The following is a 19559-nucleotide window of genomic DNA, read 5'->3' as shown; positions in this document are numbered from 1 at the left end:
TGTCAACTTGACTAGTAATCAGAGAAATGCAAATTGAAACAGTAAATGCCACTTTCATGATCAAATTAACAAAGATAAAAAATAATACTCGGTTTAATTTGTTAAATTATTAAACAATAATAGCACTGAATGCTGGTGAGCATGGGTAAGTATAAAACTCAGTCTGCTGGTAGGAGGGTCAATTGATGGAACATTGCCCTCCAGGAGAGTAATCTTAAAAGCCTTGAAACAAATCATGCTTCAAAGTATGGAATCTAGAAATATACCCAGCTATAGGCCAACATATGAGATTGCCAATATTCAACTACAGTTAAGTCCCCTACATACGAACAAGTTCCGTTCCAAGAGCGTGTTCGTAAGTCCAATTTGTTCATAAGTCCAACAGAGTTAGCCTAGGTACCCAGCTAATACAATCTGCTATATAGTACTGTACTGTATTAGGTTTATAATACTTTTCACACAAGTATTACATAAAAACCAAACACAAAAAAATAATACATTTTTAATCTTACAGTACAGTACTTTGAAAAGTACAGTAGTACAGCACAACAGCTGGCATACAGGGGCTGGCATCGAGTGAACAGGCAAGAAGAGTTACTGACTGGAGGAGGGAGAGGAGGTGGGAGATAGTAGAGCTGAAGGATCGTCAGCAATAGGAGACGGAGGGCAAGCTGCAGCTTCACTCACGCCTGACTTTGATGGAATGCACATTTGTATCTTTGAAAGTTTGCAACTTGAAGGTTCGTGTGTAGGGTATTTGACCTAAAAAAGTGGCACCTTCATAAAGTTACCTGAAAGTTTAGTGTATGATAAAGATGACATAACAGATCAGTGAGGAAAAGATGGATTGAAGTAACTGGTTTGAGGACAGCTGGCTAGCCAGCAAGTAAAAGAAAGAGGATCCCTACCTTATTTCTTAGACCACACTAGATTCCAAATGGGTAAAAGATATAAATATGTTGATTCAAACAATGAACTACTAGGAAAAAGCATTGATAAGTGTTTTTATTACCTTGATCCTGAACCAAGAGGCTAATGTTTTTGACCATGTTACAAACACCACAAATAAAGTAAAAAGTCAATTAAGAGAAAATATTTGTAACAAATATGACAAAGACCTATTTTCCTTACTATTCAGAGTACATTCACTGTTTACCAAGAAAATAGCAAGTTCTATAGAAAAATGGGCAAAAGATGAGATTAGTTAAGCCATAGACTATAAAGGGTTAGTAAACATATTAAAATATGTTCAGCTTCACAAATCAATACTAATTAAAACAACCTGGGCTTCCCTGGAGGTGCAGTGGTTAAGAATCTGCCTGCCAGTGTAGGGGACACAGGTTCAAGCCATGGTCCGGGAAGATCGCACATGCCGCAGAGCAGCTAAGCCCATGTGCCACAACTACTGAGCCTGCACTCTAGAGCTTGTAGAGTTGTGGCTTGCGGGATCCACAACTACTGAGCCCACGTGCCACAACTACTGAAGCCCGTGCGCCGAGAGCCCGTGCTCCACAGCAAGAGAAGCCACTGCCAGTGGACTGCAACAAAGTAGCCCTCGCTCACTGCAACTAAACATGCCGCAGAGCAGCTAAGCCCATGTGCCACAACTACTGAATCCCATGCATCTAGAGCCCGTGCTCTGCAACAAGAGAAGCCACCACAATGAGGAGCCTCCGCAATGAGAAGCCTGTGCACTGCAACGAAGAGTAGCCCACGCTCGCCGCAACCAGAGAAAAGCCCACGCACAACAACGAAGATCCAACAGAGCCTAAATAAATAAATAAAATAAAACAACCCACTTTATGTCCACCAGTTTGATAAAAATTATAAAGACTTATAACGGGCATTCTCATACACTGTTGGTAAATGTGTAAATTGGTATTGTCTTTTTGAAGGGCAGTTTGGTGGCATCTACCAAACTTTTAAGCCAACAGTTCTCCTAGGAAATTATTGTACAGAGTACACAAACATATTTTTAAAAGATCATTTCAAAGATTAGCAATATACATTAAAAGCCTTAAAATGTTCATGACCCTTGGCTTAGCAGCTTCACTTGTGGGGATTTTCCCTAATGGAGTTGATTGGGTATGTACATGTATGAGGATCTTTAGTTTTTATCTCAGCATTGTTTATAATTAAATAGGAAAAATAATAATTGTTCAAATGATTGATTCAGTTTTGGCATGTGTGTATAAAATACAATATTATCTGTTCATTACAGATGATGAGATAGTTCTTTATTAATAACAGATGTTCAGGTAAGAGAAAAGCAGCATAAGTTTCATTGTTTTATAAAAATAAAATTTAAAAAAGTATGTAGAAAACTGTAAAAATAAACTCTAAAATGTTAAAGTGGTATCTCTGGGTGATGAGGTTATAGAAGATTTTTATTGTATATTAAGTTGTTTTCCTATTTTTCTTCTAAGATCATGGATTACTCGTGTGGTTTTAAAAACCTGATCTATCCATTTGTTTCACTTAATGCTGAATTTTGAATTCAGCTCTCTTTTTTTTAATCATTTAGAAGATGAATCTTTTAAGAGCAATTTTAATATTCAGTTTGGTTGTGTTTTTAGCTGTCAAGAGCCTGCCTCCATGTTAAACATACTATTTCCTTATTTTATAGTGGGAAAGTAAAACTGTCCTGCACAATGAGCCTTTGGTTTTAGAAGGAGGCTATGAAAATTGGCTCCTTTGTTATCCACAGTATACAACAAATGCTAAAGTCACTCCACCCCCACGAGGCAAGAATGAAGAGGTGTCTGTCTCATGTATGTATGTGAAAATTTTTGTTTAAAATTGCTTTGGTAAAATAAACTTTATTTATGTTCTCGGGGTAATGTTCTTGGTTGTGTGTGCGTTTGTCCTGTCAGATAGCAGTTTGCTTTTAGGCATAAAAATACAAGATGTCCCCATCCTGGAAGTTAATGTTTATTAATACTTTAAGGCTGTTGTGACTGTCACCTCTTAGTTTACATTTAACTATCACATATAACATGCAGGAGATATGAAGTACTGTTTATGGGGTTTGCTGTTCTTTCAAAAATATTTTTATTCTTTTGGGGATTTTAGTGGATTTTACTTACCCCTCACTGGAAGAATCAGTTCCTTCTAAACCTACTGCCCAGATGACACCTCCTACAGAAGTCAGTGAAAACATAGAATTGATAAACAATCAAGATGAGAGAGTGGGACCACTGAATATATCAACTCCAGTTGAACCAATTGCTGCTTCTAAATCTGATGTTTCACCCATAATTCAGTCAGTGCCTATTATAAAGAATGTTCCACAGGTATGTTCTTGATTTTCTTTTAACTTTATTGTCTCTCTTTTTTTAATATTATATTAAATATATAGTATAGAAATATGTATCTAGCATATATATGCCTTCAATATTTTAGAAAGAAAAATATTGAGAAATATCTATATGTTTTGGTACCTTTTTTGCTATAAAAATTTTTCATTGTAATTGTCTTACTGCCACAGCAATATTAGAATAGCTAATTGGAAGGATTTTAAACCCAGCTGGGTCCATTTAGTACAGGCAGTACTAATGAAAGACAGTATTAGCACAGTGAAGTTGAAAAACACTTTCAGGTGTTTTTTATTATAATTTAATTCATAGTATTTTCCCAAATAATTTGGCTTATAGATGATAGATATGTGATGTCAATATTTTGGTTTTGAAATAGTTCTTTAGCTCCATTTCCTTAGAATTTGACACATAAATAACAGGCATGTTTTAACAATAATTATTTAAAAGAGTTTAAATAAAAGATGTTACAATAGGGGGCTTTCCTGGTGGCGCAGTGATTAAGAATCTGCCTGCCAGTGCAGGGGACACAGGTTCGAGCCCTGGTCCAGGAAGATCCCACATGCCGCGGAGCAACTAAGCCCATGCACCACAACTGCTGAGCCTGCGCTCTAGAGCCCGCAAGCCACAACTACTGAGCCCACATGCCACAACTACTGAAGCCCGCGCGCTTAGAGCCTGTGCTCCCAACAAGAGAAGCCACCACAATGAGAAGCCCGCGCGCTGCAACGAAGAGTAGTCCCCACTCGCCGCAACTAGAGAAAGCCTGCGCACAGCAACGAAGACCCAACACAACCAAAAATAAAATAAATAAAATAAATAAATTTATTTTTTTAAAAAAAGATGTTACAATAAAAAACTTGTAGCATCTTTCTCTTCATTAGATTTTACTTAAAGGAAGGTTAACTGATTCTTTCCTGTGTGTTTTCCAACAAGATTTTTTAGCATTTACTTTTAATTTTTTTTCCTCAGATATATTTAAATAGTATTTCACATTTGAAGTGGATGACATCTGGTTTGTGGAGCAGGCTCTGATTAGAAAATTAGTCATTTTTTGTTATAAAATGAAGTGGTTCATTTCTTCATTTTTTACGGCCTGCTGTTAATATTTCTGATTAAATCTTAAGACTAAGTAGTATTTGAATGAATTACTCTTAAAATGGAAATTTAAGAAATTTTTAAAAGAGCTTATGATATTGCACTTCCTTTCAACTTAATCAACATGTTATTTGCACCCTAATCCCTTTGTGACTTTCCGAGATATGTACAATTTATCAAACACATTTTGAGGATTTCCCATATGAAACAAGACATGAAGGTTTACAAATATAGGTAAGCCATGGATTCTGTCTGACGTTTAGGAGAGACATGGACAAAATCAGCCACAGCATAATGCAGAATATCCTAACTGTTTTTAATAGTCACTAGAGCACACAGCAAGAAGAGAAATTCTGACTGAGAGTGGGTATCATCAGGGGTTCTTCATGGAGGAGGTAGTATTTTTACCTGAGTTTTAAGGATTGAGTAGGATTTGAGAAACAAGTGGAAAATTGTATGACTGAAGGCACAAAGCATGTTCTGAGGTCAGTGAGTAGTTTTGACATGCTTGGGCACAGCTCTCAGTTGGAGACGGGTGAGTGTGATAGTAGATAAGATTGGAAAAGTGGACAGAAGTCATCAAGAGAGACTTGGATCTCTTTTGGAGTTTTATCCTTTAGGCGAAAGGAAACCATTAAAGAATTTTAAACTTGAAAGTAACAAGATCATAGCTATGCTTTTAATATGAGTGGAAAATGGATTGTTGCCAAAATATGGATGAAAACATTTATTTTGGTTCTTGTTCACCTTTTATTAACCTCATTCTCATAGTGGTTCTTTCCACTTCATTCTCAAATAAATTTAGAAAAGGGGGTGGGGAATAGTTTTGTTTTTATTTTAAGTGAAGAGGCAAAAAGAGAAGTAAGGAGCAAAGGAATGATTCCTTCTTCCTATGGTAGTGTTTCTAATGGAAAAACATAGTTCATTTTGTAAGAACACCACACAGGTTGTTACTGGCAGATATTCTCATTTTTGTTTCAGTAAACTTCATTCTCAAGAAATGATGTTAGGGTCACTTTTAACAATTTTGTATGGTTAGTATGTTGTTAAATTGAGGTAATTACTCAGTTTGTCTTTAGTATCTTATCTCTTATGAAAGTTGCTATGGAATATTTTATTCATTTTCCCTGCAACATTTATTTACTAAGTGTCAGGCACAGTCTCTACCCTCCTGGAGCTTACGTGCTCAGAGGGAGGAAAGATTTTAAACAGACAATTATAGTTATTTAATCAGAATTCCAGTAAGTACTATGAGGGAAAAGAATAGGGTATTATGAGGGCATATATCAGAGGACTTGGCTAGTCTTAGGGATCAGGGAAGTGTTGAAGGAAGAGATATTTAAGCCAAGATCTCATGTCGTGGTGGGGATTATCTAGATGAACAGCTGGTATAAAGACCTGAGTTGGGAAGGAGCATGGCATCTTTGCGGAATTAAGTGGAGGGAGGCCAGTATGGCTGGTGTAACAAGTAGTATGAGATAAGATTGGGGAGATAGGCAAAAGTGAGACTACACAGGCATGGCAAGGATTTTAGATGTAATCTAAGTAAGTACAGTGAATGGCTATTTAAAATAAGGTTTTGGGCTTCCCTGGTGGCACAGTGGTTGAGAGTGCGCTTGCCGATGCAGGGGATACGGGTTTGTGCCCCGGTCCGGGAAGATCCCACATGCCTTGGAGCGGCTGGGCCCGTGAGCCATGGCCACTGAGCTGGCCGCTGAGCCAGCGCGTCCGGAGCCTGTGCTCCGCAACGGGAGAGGCCACAACAGTGAGAGGCCCGCGTACCACACAAAAAAATAAATAAAAAATAAATAAATAAAATAAGGTTTTAAGTCGGTGGTCGGATTTGTGCTTTAAAATGATTACTCTGGTAACAGTGTGGAGAAATAAATTTTCTAGTTTGAGCAACTATTTGCATAGTGGTCACACCCATGTGTTTGTGGGGCAAAATCATGAATTCACTTTTGGCCGTTTTAGGTTTGTGGTATATGTGAGACACTCACATGAAGATATTGAGTAGGCAGTTGGTTATGTAGAAATGGAACTTTAGGTATGCCCAGGTCTGGGTTTTATGTTTTAGAGTGAACTCTTCATATACAGAACATATCAGGGTATTGAAAACTCTTCATATACAGAACATATCAGGGTATTGAAAGTGTGGAATCAAGAGGACATAAGTGTCAAGTGCCTTCCGAGAAATTTTGACATTGTATAATTTACAAGTAGATGTTTTGGTAGATGTTGTCTCCACACAGTGATGGTTCTTTTATCACAACTTGATATCAAGAACTGAGGTTACTGTGTTCCTGGATTTTGACAAAAGTATGTTTTTCTCTGTTTTTGTTGATATAGATTGATCGTACTAAAAAACCGGCAGTCAAATTGCCTGAAGATCATAGAATAAAATCTGAAAGTACAGATCATGAGCAACAGTCTCCTCAGAATGGAAAAGTTGTTCCTGATCGGTCCACAAAACCGGTATTTCCCCCTCCAACTGCCATGTTAACAGATGAAGAAAAAGCTCGTATTCATGCGGAAACTGCTCTTCTAATGGAGAAAAACAAACAAGAAAAAGAACTTAGAGAAAGGCAGCAAGAGGAACAGAAAGAGAAACTGAGGAAAGAAGAAGAAGAACAAAAAGACAGAAAGAAACAGGAAGCTGAAGAAAATGAAATCACAGAGAAGCAACAAAAAGCAAAAGAACAAATGGAAAAGAAAGAAAGTGAACAGGCCAAGAAAGAAGATAAAGAAACCTCAGCAAAGAAGGGTAGAGAAATAACAGGAGTAAAAAGACAAAGTAAAAGTGAACATGAAACTACTGATGCCAAGAAATCTGTGGAAGATAGAGGGAAAACGTGTCCAACCCCAGAAGTGCAGAAAAAGTCAACGGGAGATGTGCCCCATGCCTCTGTGGCAGGAGATTCGAGTTCAGGCAAGGTAAGCAGAAACGAACAGTACAAGTTGCCAACTAAGTGTAATAAAATGTATATAAAAAGATGACACTAGTAGCATTCCATAAACAGGGCAGGCATTTTAAGTAATTTTCTTAGGAGATGATAGGTTTGTACTGATCCACCTACCTTTGCTTACCTACTCTTATTTGATTGGTTGGGAATGGAATTGCATTTTGTGTCTATGAAATGCAACATATTTTTGATAATTGAGATAAATAGCTACGTTCTTCATTTTTAAAAAAAAAATAAATTTATTTATTTATTTTTGGCTGCATTTGGTCTTCGTTGCTGCACGTGGGCTTTTCTCTAGTTGCAGCAAGCAGGGGCTACTCTTTGTCGCGGTGCTCGGGCTTCTCATTGTGGTGGCTTCTCTTGTTGCGGAGCATGGGCTCTAGGCGTGAGGGCTTCAGTAGTTGTGGCGCATGGGCTCGGTAGTTGTGGCTCACGGGCTCTAGAGCACAGGCTCAGCGGTTGTGGCTCATGGGCTTAGTTGCTCCACGGCATGTGGAATCTTCCCAGACCAGGGCTTAAACCCACGTCCCCTGTGTTGGCAGGCGGATTCTTAACCACTGCACCACCAGGGAAGTTCTATATTCTTTAGATGTATGATCATCAAAAGACTAGAATGAAATATAATACGATCTCCAAATGGAGGAATTTGCTGCCAAATATTTATAAAATGAAGTTTGCCTGTGCTTAGAATATGTCCAAAATCAGTGACATCTGAATGAACCAACATTTATCTTTGTGTATAATGATTTTTTTTGTCAGGTCTATGTCATTTTGTTTGTTGATTCATCTAGTCAATAATATTGGCAATAACCCCATTAATGTTGCCTTTTTCTGCCCTTGGCTATATCCCAACATTGATTTTCAGAATCTCAGTTCCCAGACCAGGGACTGAACCTGGCCACGGCAGTGAAAGCACCAGATCCTAACCACTAGACCACCAGGGAAGTCCCCTGGAGGAGATTTTTTTTTTAACCTAATAATATCATGTATGCTTTTCATGGGCTTTTTTTTGGCCTTTTTGTTTTATTTTGTTGCTGTTGTTGTTGTCTATTATGCAATTAACAATGTCTTTCCCTTTTGAACACTAAATAAGTGTTTTGGGTTTTTTTAATCCTACTTTGTTTTTATTTTTTTCCTTCTAGTAATATTGAGATATAATTGACATACAGCACTGTATAAGTTTAAGATGTACAGCATAAACATACATCATGAAATAATTATCACAGTAAATTTAATGAACACCCATCATCTCATAGAGGTACAAAATTAAACAGTAAAAAAAAAATTGTGTGATAAGAACTCTTAGGATTTACTTTCTTAACATCTTTCATATGTAACATACAGCAGTGTTGAGTATATTTGTCATGTCATACATTACATCCCCAGTACTTACTTACCTTATAACTGGAAGTTTGTACCTTACAACTACCTTCATCCAGTTCCCCCTACTCCCACCTCCCACCTCCGATAACCACAAATCTGATCTTTTTTCCTATGTGTTTGTTTGTTTTTGAAGTATAAATGATTTATAACAGTCTGTTAGTTCCTGTTACACAACATAACGATTTGGTATTTCTATACATTTCAAAATGATCACCATAATAAGTCTAGTTACGATATGTCACCATACAAGGATACATAGCTATTGACTATATTCCCCACACTGTATATATTTCATCCCTGTGACATTTATTTTGCAACTGAAAGTTTATAACTCTTAATCTCCCTCACCTATTTCTTTCCTCCCCACACTGTCCTCCCCTATGGCAACCAACTGTTTGTTCTCTATATCTGTAACTGTTTCTGTTTTATGTTTGTTCATTTGTTTTTTAGATTCTACATGTAAGCGAAATCATACAATATTTATCTTTTGGGGGCTGACTTATTTCACTTAGCATACTACCCTCTTGGTCCATCCATGTTGTCACAAGTGACAAGATTTCATTCTTTTTTTTTTTTTTAATGGCTGACTAATGGGCACCTGGGTTGCTTCCATATCTTGGCTATTGTAAATAATGCTGCAATGAATATAGGGGTACATATATCTTTTCCAATTACTGTTTTTGGTTTCTGTGGATAAATAAACAGGAGTGGAATTGCTGGATCATATGGTAGTTCTATTTTTCAGTTTTTAAGGAATCTCTATACTGTTTTTCATAGCGACTGTACCAATTTACATTCCCACCAACAGTGTTGTAGTAAGGCTCCTTTTTCTCCACATTTTTGCCAATACTTGTTATTTGTGGTCTTTTTGATAATAGCCATTTTTACAGGTGTGAGGTAATATCTCATTGTGGTTTTGATTTGCGTTTCCCTGATGACTGGTGATGTTGAGCATCTTTTCATGTGCCTGTTGGACATCTGTATGTGTTCTTCAGAAAAATGTCTATTCAGATCCTCTGCCCATTTTTAAATCAGGTTTTTTGTTTCTTTGATGTTGAGCTGTCTGAGTTCTTTGTATAATTTGGATATTAACCCCTTATCAGATATTATCATTTGCAAGTATCTTCTCCCATTCAGTAGGTGGCCTTTTCATTTTGTTGATAGTTTCCTTCTCTGTGCAAAAGCTTTTTAATTTGATATAGTCCCATTTGTTTATTTTTGCTTTTGTTTCCTTTGCCTGAGGAGACATATGCAAAAAAAATATTCCTAAGACCAATGTCAAAGAGTGTTCTGCGTGTGTTTTCTTCTAGATGTTTTATGGTTTCAGGTCTTACATTAAGTCTTTAATCCATTTTCAATTTATTTTTGTGCATGTTGTAGGAGAATAGTCTAGTTTGATTCTTCTGCATGTAGCTGTCCAGTTTTTCCAACACCATTTTTGTTTTGTTTTTTGGGGTTTTTTTGTTTGTTTTACATCTTCTCTGTTGGTTTTTTTGTTTGTTTGGTTGGTTTTGGTTTGGGGTTTTTGGGGGCTGCTTCACACAGCTTGAGGGATCTTAGTTCCCCGACCAGGGATTGCACCTGGGGCCACTGCAGTGAAAGCGTGGAGTCTGACCATTGGACCACCAGGGAACTCCTGGCTTATTTTTAATATTAATAAAATGTCAGTGCTCTTTGAATGCTGAACTTTATAATGCATACATACTTTGAATTATTTTGTCCAATAAAAAAGTGTGGAAAAAAATTACTTCCTTCCTTATGTATCTCAAAGACCTGATCCATCAACAACACCATTTATTGAAGAGGTTGTCTTTTCCCCATTGTATATTCTTCCTCCCTTGTCATAGATTAATTGACCATATAAGTGTAGGTTCATTTCTGGCCTCTCTGTTCTGTTCCATTGATCTGTGTGGCTGTTTTTGTGCCCGTACCATACTGGTTTGATGACTGTAGGTTTGTAGTTGAAGTCAGGGAGCATGATTCCTCCAGTTCTGTTCTTTCCCAAAATTGCTTTGGCTATTTGGGGTCTTTTGTGTTTCTGTAAACATTTTAGATTATTTGTTCTAGTTCTGTGGAAAATGCCATTGGTGTCTTTTTTTGTTCTGTTTTTTTCTTTTTTCTTATTAATACAGTATTTATTTGTCTTCCTTCTGTCAAACCCTGAGCCAACCCCTTTCCCCAGGCTGCCTGGGGTGGTACAGGAAAAGGAACATACAGGGCAGACAAGACACGGGAGAAAGAACTATGGGAGGTGGAAACAGCCCCTTCACATGGCAAAGAGGATGAGAAAGGCCACCATCAGGCAAAAGAGTCCCATGGCTTCCAAGAGGCAAAGCCCAGAATGGTGTAGGAGAAGAGCTGTTGCTTCAGAGAAGGGTTCCTGGCATAACCAATGATGAGGCTCCCAAACACAGTCCCAATTCCAGCCCCAGAGCCAGCCACCCCTACTGTGGCAGCCCCAGCTCCAGTGAACTTGGCTGCTGTGTCAGTGTCCATTGAAATGGCACTGGTTTGGAAGCAGTGGCTAGGAATAAGTGAGGTAGTCAGGGGACTTGGGGCTGCCAAGCTGTTGTGGCTCTCATCTGTCAGCGTCTCCGGTCGTTTCAGCACCACTGCAGACAGTGATCGGCTCATTAGTGGAGAGGTTCTCCTGATCAAGGAGGGGATGGAGACGAACTTGGCGCAAGTGTACATTTTCAGGGGCTGAAGGGCCATGGCAGGAGAGCTGCTCCCAGTGCAGAGAAGACAATAGAGAGCACCATTGGTGTTTAGATAGAGATTTCATTGAATCTGTAGATTGCCTTGGGTAGAATGGACATTTTAACAATATTAATTCTTCCAATCCATGAACACAGTATTATCTTTTCATCTGTTTGGGTCATCCTCAATTATCTTTCATCAGTGTCTTATAGTTTTCCAGGTACAGGTCTTTTACCTCCTTAGTTAGATTTATGCCTATATATTTTATTCTTTTTTTAAATATTTATTTATTTTACTTAAAAAAATTTTTTTTGTGTCTGCATCAGGTCTTAGTTGCAGCACGTGGGATCTCTCGTTGCAGCACAGGCTCTTCGTTGTGGTGTGGGCTTCTTCTCTCTAGTTGTGGCGTGCGGGTCTTCTCTCTCTAGTTGTGGCATGTGGGCTCCAGGGCATTAGGGCTCTGTAGTTGTGGTATGTGGGCTCCAGAGCACATGGGCTCTGTAGCTTGTGGCATGCGGCCTCTCTCGTTGAGGCATGTGAGCTCAGTAGTTGTGACACGCAGGCTTAGTTGCCTTGCAGCATGTGGGATCTTAGTTCCCCGACCAGGGATCAAACCCACGTCCCCTGCATTGGAAGGTGGATTCTTTACCACTGGACCACCAGGGAAGTCCCTATTTTATTCTTTTTGATGCAGTTGTAAATGGGGTTGTTTTCTTAATTTCTTTCTGATAGTTCATTATTAGTGTATACAAATACAACAGATTTCTGTATATGAGTTTTGTATACTGCAACTTTACCGAATTCATTGATGAGCTCTAGTAGTTTTTTGGTGGCATCTTTAGGATTTTCTATGTATAGTATCATGTCATCTTCTAAGAAATAAGTTTTTATAATAGCAAGAACAGCTATAGCCCTTTTTACATTTCATATAAATGGAAATATATTTTTGGTAGTGTGAAAATGAATTCTAATTGGAGGCGAAATACTGCCTTTATTGGACGTCAATTTCTATACTTCTCAAGCAGCAGTTTATGCATATACCAAAATTAACAATTCATATTAGTGCCACATTTATCCAGGGAACACTTAACCTAGTAACTTTAATTATCAAAGATGTGGGTCCCATGCAAAAGCCTTCTAAACATCCAGAGTTAGGAAAATGAAGCCCATGTTCTAAAATTCTCTAACTTTATTCATAGGAGAATCAGAACTCATGAACTCTTACCATTTAAATATTATTCATTGTGTAGCTAGTATATGCCAGGTATTTCTTCTATTGATACATAATCTTACTTATTCCTCCTAATGATAACTCTATGAGGAATTCAATTTACAGATGAAATTGAAGCTTAGAGGTTAAGTAAGTTGCCTGTGAATCACATATGCAGTTAAATTCCAAAGCCACCTTCTATCCAGAGGCAGGTAGTCTTAAGAATTTAAAGCATTTGTATTTCTGGGGTCATTTAGTATAGGTGCCAAATATCCGTACAAGTCTAAATAGCCCTGAGATGATCACATGTAGTTTTTTTATGTTTCCTATAATGTAACACACTGAAGGAAAGTTAAGATTGCATTCATTGTATGGTCCTTTTAAAAGTAGGCAAAATGTGTGATTTATTCTGGAATAAATTTTATTTAAATTATCACACTTTTAAGTTTTTACTTTACTGTAGTTATTTTTAAAATCTATAAAATTAAAATGAATTTTTTAAAGCATCTATGAGAAGTTCTAAGAGGATATAAAATGAATTTTGCACTCCTGAATATTGCTCTGTATGAAATTCTATAATCGCTTCAATTCTCTTTAATACGTAATGATTTTAGATCACTACCACTTTCAAGGTAGCCAAAATCATAAGAGATTTAAATAAAAGGATAATGTTCACAAGAGGCCATGGTGTGTGTACACTAATGACCCAGCATCTTATACTTGGCCATGTATTATGAATCGGTGCTTCATAATCCACTGTGATTGACATCTCTTCCCCACCACTGATTCATCAAAGTTTCTTAGTTCTTTACCTTTAGAGTTAGGAAATCCCACATGGGCCCCGCCACCTTTAATTTTAAGTGTCTAATTTGACAATGAAATCAAATAAACTTTTCAGAGCCTCATTTTTTTTTCTCTTTTTACATTTGCAGTCTGATGGATTTGCTTGTATTAGCTAGTGATAGGTAGGTTTATGTTGGGGAAAAGTTAAAGTTTTGTTTCACTTCTGATTTTAATAATTTTACAGCCTGTTAAGGTTAAAGGACAACCAGAAAGTGGAATTCTAAAGACTGGAACTTTTAGAGAGAATACAGAAGACACTGAAAGAAATAAAGTAAGCAACAGTTCATTGGATAGGAAAAACAACATGGATTATAGCCATGTGGTTATCTCTACCATATCATCCTTCTCCATCTTAAGATCTTCTCTCTGAGGGAATCTTTGCTATCTTTGGTAGCATTTTTTGCTTTGTTTTGCATGATGGATCCACTTATATGCTAAAGGGAATAGATCCTTATCTTCCTATTTAAAGTATGATGGTATGTTCTATTCATTTTATGAAATTAAAAGATACTTAGGACTTATTGTAGGATCTAGCAATTCTACTTCTGGATATATACCCAAAAGAATTGAAAGCAGACTCTCAAAGAGATATTTATCCACCCATGTTCATAGAGTATTATTCATAATGGCCAAAGGATGGAAGCAGCTCTAGTATACATTGACAGATGAATCTATAAAAAATGTGGTATGTACATACAATGGAATATTATTCAGCTTTAAAAAAAGAAATTCTGACATGGATGAACCTTGATGACATTACGCTAAGTGAAATAAACCAGTCACAAGAGGACAAATGTTCTTTGATTCCATTTATATAGGGTACTTGGAATGGTTAAATTCATAGAGACAGGAAGTAGAGTGGTGGTTGCCAGGGACCTGGGGGTTGGGAGAAGTTGGGAGTTGTTTAAATGGGTACAGAGTTTTAGTTTTGCAAGATGAAGAGAGTTCTGGAGAGTGGTTGCACAACAGTGTGAATATACTTAATGCCACTTACCTATACACTTAAAAATGTTCAAGATGGTAAATGTTATATTTCATCACAATTTTAAAAATATTTAGGCCTTTTATAAGATGTCTTTGCCTTTGTTTTTATTTAAGAGTTTTCTTGAGGTATAATTTGCATACCATAAAAGTAATCCATTTTTAGTGTACAGTTCAGTGATTTCAGTTCAGAGTTGTGAAACAGTTTTAACTCAATCCAATTTTAGGACATTTCCATCACACCAAAAAGATCTCTGTGCCCAGCTATAGTCACTCCCCATTCCAGGCAACCATGAATCTAACCTTTGTCTCCACAGATTTGCCTCTTCTAGGCATTTCATACAAATAATATATATATATAGTCTTTTGTATATTTCTTCTCTCACCTACTGTAATTTTTTGACATTCATCTATATTGTACCACGTATCAGTAGTTTATTCCTTTTGTTGCTGAGTAGTATTCCGTTGTATGGATATACCACATTTGATGGACATTGGATTGCTTCTGCTTTGGGGCTGTTATGAATAATGCTGCTATGAACATTTGCATGTAAGTGTCTTTGTATGGAAATGTATTTTCATTTCTTTTGGGTTGACACCTAGAAGTGAAATTGTCTTTGTGTTTCTGTTTTGGGGTTTTTTTTTATGAAGTCCAATTTATTATTTTTTTCTTCTTTTATACATTTATTTTTTTCTTTTTTTATTTTTGGCTGCATTGGGTCTTCGTTGCTGTGCACGGACTTTCTCGAGTTGCAGAGAGCAGGGGCTACTCTTCATTGCGGTGGGCGGGCTTCTTATTGCAGTGGCTTCTCTTGTTGTGGAGCACAGGCTCTAGGGCACGCGGGCTTTAGTAGTTGTGGCATGCAGACTCAGTAGTTGTGGCTCACGGGCTCTAGAGCTCAGGCTCAGTACTTGTGGCACACAGGCTTAGTTGCTCTGCAACATGTGGGTTCTTCCCGGACCAGGGCTCGAACCTGTGTCCCCTGCATTGGCAGGTGGATTCTTAACCACTGCGCCACCAGGGAAGCCTGTGTTTGTTTTTTTAGAGAAACTTTTAAAAGTCACCGTTATTATAGGCTTCTACACACACACTCCTTCCCCTTGCTGTGATAATTTTAGGACTTTAAGAAAACATATATAAATGGAATATTACTCAGCCATAAAAAGAAATGAAATCGAATTATTTGTAGTGAGATGGATGGACCTAGAGTCTGTCATATGGAGTGAAGTAAGTCAGAAAGAGAAAAACAAATACTGTAATCTAATGCATATATATGGAATCTAAAAAAAGAAAAAATGGTACTGATGAACCTAGTTGCAGGGCAGGAATAAAAAGGTAGACATAGAGAATGGACTTGAGGACTTGGGGTGGGAGGGGGAAGCTGGGGCGAAGTGAGAGCAGCATCGACATATATACACTACCAAATGTAAAATAGTTGGCTGGTGGGAAGCAGCAGTATAGCACAGGGAGATTGGCTTGGTGCTTTGCGATGACCTAGAGGCGTGGGATAGGGAGAATGGGAGAGGGATATGGGGACATGTGTATGCATATGGCTGATTCGCTTTGTTGTGCAACAGAAACTAACACAGTATTGTGAAGCAATTATACTCCAATAAAGATCTATTTTAAAAAAGAAAGAAAACATGTATAGTTCTTCATCTTTGAACTTGTTTTAAAAAATATTAAGGGCAGCAACACAAGGCTTTTTGGTTCTTTGGTACAAGTAGCTTAAGTTTGTATATGGCAAAATGTAATTTAAAAATCGTTTACTTTTTTGGTTTTTTTTTCTTTAAACTAGTCTCGAGAGCCTTTGACAAGAGCACGAAGTGAAGAAATGGGGAGGATCGTACCAGGACTGCCTTCAGGCTGGGCCAAGGTAAAATTCAATATTAGCACAGAAATAAATTACATGGTCACTGTTTTTTTAAAAAACAAAACATGTATTTGTTTATTCTGCATCTTCTCTAATGCAGAGTCGATTCTGTTTCTTCATTATAAAGGACATACCTCATTTCCCTAATTACAGTAGGGTTAGATTTTTCAATATCCAGTCTGGGATGCTGGCTACAGTATATGAACATCCTGGCATTTGTCATTGAGAAACAGTGTATCACTTTAAAACCTAAAGTTCTTTGAAAATTTAATTATAGAAGTGATTATCACCATTTTATTCAAATAATTTTAATCCAGAAGTAAATTTAGCAGTGAAATACTTTTGAGTGACTTTTTTGTTGTTGTTCACTCAATGTTCATCATTTTTTGACCTTTTTTCTTCCCCATGTAAGTTTCTTGACCCTATCACTGGAACTTTTCGTTACTATCATTCGCCCACCAACACTGTTCATATGTATCCACCGGAAATGGCTCCTTCATCTGCACCTCCTTCCACCCCTCCAACTCATAAAGCGAAGCCACAGATTGCTGCCGAGCGGGATAGAGAACCGTCCAAACTGAAGCGCTCCTACTCCTCCCCAGATATAACCCAAGCCATTCAAGAGGAAGAGAAGAGGAGGCCAGCAGTAACTCCAACAGTTAATCGGGAAAACAAGTAAGTTTATCCTAACTCCTAGAAATAGAATCATCTGTTGTATTGGAAACTTCTACTCTAAACATATCAGTTTATTAATATCAGGGCATCAGAAAATTCTGTGGATGGCTATCCCAGCCTTTATTTACTAAAGAGGAAAAAAGAAATGTCCTTGGTTTTTCTCCCAAGTGCTAACTTAAATATATCACAGAGGATTATCATACGTAATAACGTAGATATAAAAGTATACACCTTGTTAAGTTTTAAGGCAGTGTGCCGTAGACTGCTTAGATGTGTTTTATAAACTTCCTGTTATCCCTAAATCTCCTTTTGAGGACCATAATTTATAGGATTATTGAGTATGTCTTGTTGCAGCTCTTAAATTCCAAACTTTTTTTTTAACTCAGCCAGTAATGTGGGAGCAAACTTATATAGTATTAAAATAATGAGCATTATAGTGTGTATCAGCTTCTAATCCGTATTCTGTTTACTTTTCCTGCATTGCATTTCTGTTACTCTGTTCACAAGTGGTGATCAACAGGTGATTCATTTAGGTTTCCCCAAAACAGTATCTCATTTAGATGTATTCCTGGCTTTATCCCTTATTGAATACTCTAATGCTCCTAGCTTATGATTGATAGGATTATGAGAAGATAGTTTGCTAGTCTATTTACCACTTCTGATCATTAATTTTGGGGGATGTAGGATAGATGGAAGTGAAAATAAATGCATTTTTCTATTTATTAAATACACTCTTAATTGCTAAGGAATTCTAACTAGGCTGTCTTTTTGGCCTCTTCAGAATCACCTCCGCAAAAAGTAGTTAATATATTTTCCTCATGAGAACCTTCCCTGCCAGGTAGGACTTACCTGGAGGAGATTTTGTAAAATTAGTAAATCTAGTTATAGATTTTAGGGCTCACTATTAAAGCTAGTGAGGTGTAATTCCTTCTTGAATTATCATTCTTATGAAAGTTTGTTAATTTGACAGTTTTTAAAACTACAGCATATGCAGTTCATGTATTTTTTATCTGTGTTGAACAGAGAAATAGCACATGAGTGTATACACCTGAGCCATGTGTAAAGAAAAGGTGGTTGAAATATAATCTGTTCTCAGTATTCCTTTCAGAGGTGGAAATATACTTAGGATCAATAATAAAAGAAAGACTTATCAATTAGGAGTTTTCTTAATGCTGTAGCAGTTCTAGAAGTTCCACATGTAAATCAAATACACTAAGTAACAAAAGTCTTGTAGGCATTCTCTAGTCCAGTGCTGTCCAGTAGACATGTTGATAGAAATGTTCTGTATCTGTGAAGATAGAAATGTTCTGTATCTGTGCTGTCCAGTATGGTAGTGGCTATTTCGAATTGTGGCTAATGTAACTAAAAAGCTAAATTTTAAATTTTATCTTAAATTTATATAGCCACCTGTGGCTAGTGGCTACTACCATATTTGTCAGCACAGCTCCAGACTTTAGGTTATAGTACCCAAATAACCTCTGCCTGCTTGATAATATACTCCACAGTACCATATATATATATATACACACACATACACCTTTTTTTTTTTTTTTTTTTTTTGATTCCTTGTCTGGCATTCTGGTTGAATACAACATTTGGTAATGCTAAACTTCCTGGAATCATTTAAAGAAGTTTGAAAGAGGCTTCTCTACTAGAAGACTCTACCTGTTCATGAGAAGCCAGAGAATCTATCTCAGGGTATCTGTAAAAAACCATGGACTCACATAAGAGGTTAAAGGTGTTTGTTTCATGGGAGGGTCACAGAATACAACCAGTGTTAACCTAGATACTAAATGTCCTGTAAGACCCATTGCCTTATGAGCTAACTTAATAACTATTTGCAAGATTACTGAATACTCTGGTACAAATGCTGGAGTTTACTGCCCTCTGTAGGTGAACCTTCATTTCAGGTGCTGTGCATTTTAAGGTATCTTGTACGCTTTTTTCTTCCTTAGGCCAGCAAGCTACCCTAAAACTGAGATCACGAGGCTTTCTGCTTCTCAAATTCGGAACCTCAATCCTGTTTTTGGAGGATCTGGACCAGCTCTCACTGGACTTCGTAATTTAGGAAATACTTGTTACATGAACTCAATACTGCAGTGCCTATGTAATACTCCACATCTGGCTGATTATTTCAACCGCAACTGTTATCAGGATGATATTAATAGGTAAAGAAATATCATACTTTTTGCAGTACAGTATTAAAAGGGTGATCTAACCACGCTTCCTTACCAGCCAGTTCCAGAGATGTCAAATTAGAAAAGAGGAAAATATTCTTAAGAACAGTGTAGAAATTGCCAGGACATGGAAGCAACCTAAGTGTCCATCGACAGATGAATGGATAAAGAAGATGTGGCACATACATACAATGGAATATTACTCAGCCATAAAAAGAAATGAAATTGGGTTATTTGCAGTGAGGTGGAGAGACCTAGAGACTGTCATACAGAGTGAAGTAAGTCAGAAAGAGAAAAACAAATACCGTATGCTAACACATATATATGGAATCTAAAAAAAA

The 19559-nt window shown here is 37.2% G+C and overlaps 2 protein-coding genes across 5 annotated transcripts in view; one reads left to right on the top strand and one right to left on the bottom strand.

Moving 5' to 3' along the window:
• The window catches only part of USP8 (ubiquitin specific peptidase 8), a 62004-nt gene that overhangs the window by 35896 nt on the left and 6549 nt on the right, over nucleotides 1–19559 (top strand). For 2 of the 4 annotated variants that reach the window (XM_007115910.4, XM_055088233.1), the window contains 7 exons: nucleotides 2627–2771; nucleotides 3073–3293; nucleotides 6762–7346; nucleotides 13696–13782; nucleotides 16292–16369; nucleotides 16779–17041; nucleotides 18997–19209. In XM_007115910.4, coding sequence (XP_007115972.2) covers nucleotides 2627–2771; nucleotides 3073–3293; nucleotides 6762–7346; nucleotides 13696–13782; nucleotides 16292–16369; nucleotides 16779–17041; nucleotides 18997–19209 — 1592 coding nt within the window. The remainder of the gene's footprint in view (nucleotides 1–2626; nucleotides 2772–3072; nucleotides 3294–6761; nucleotides 7347–13695; nucleotides 13783–16291; nucleotides 16370–16778; nucleotides 17042–18996; nucleotides 19210–19559) is intronic. The other 2 variants (XM_055088234.1, XM_055088235.1) reach the window with 2 other exon arrangements.
• Nucleotides 10872–11505, bottom strand: LOC102984789 (ATP synthase F(0) complex subunit C2, mitochondrial-like). The gene is given in 2 exon segments (XM_055088236.1): nucleotides 10872–11089; nucleotides 11092–11505. Coding segments are annotated over 2 exon segments (447 nt in total). The 5' UTR covers nucleotides 11474–11505; the 3' UTR covers nucleotides 10872–11024.

Source organism: Physeter macrocephalus, chromosome 11 (assembly GCF_002837175.3).
Source record: "Physeter macrocephalus isolate SW-GA chromosome 11, ASM283717v5, whole genome shotgun sequence".
NCBI classification, from domain to species: Eukaryota; Metazoa; Chordata; class Mammalia; order Artiodactyla; family Physeteridae; genus Physeter; species Physeter macrocephalus.
Note: the sequence above shows the minus strand (reverse complement) of the source record. Positions and strands in the feature narration are given on the sequence as shown.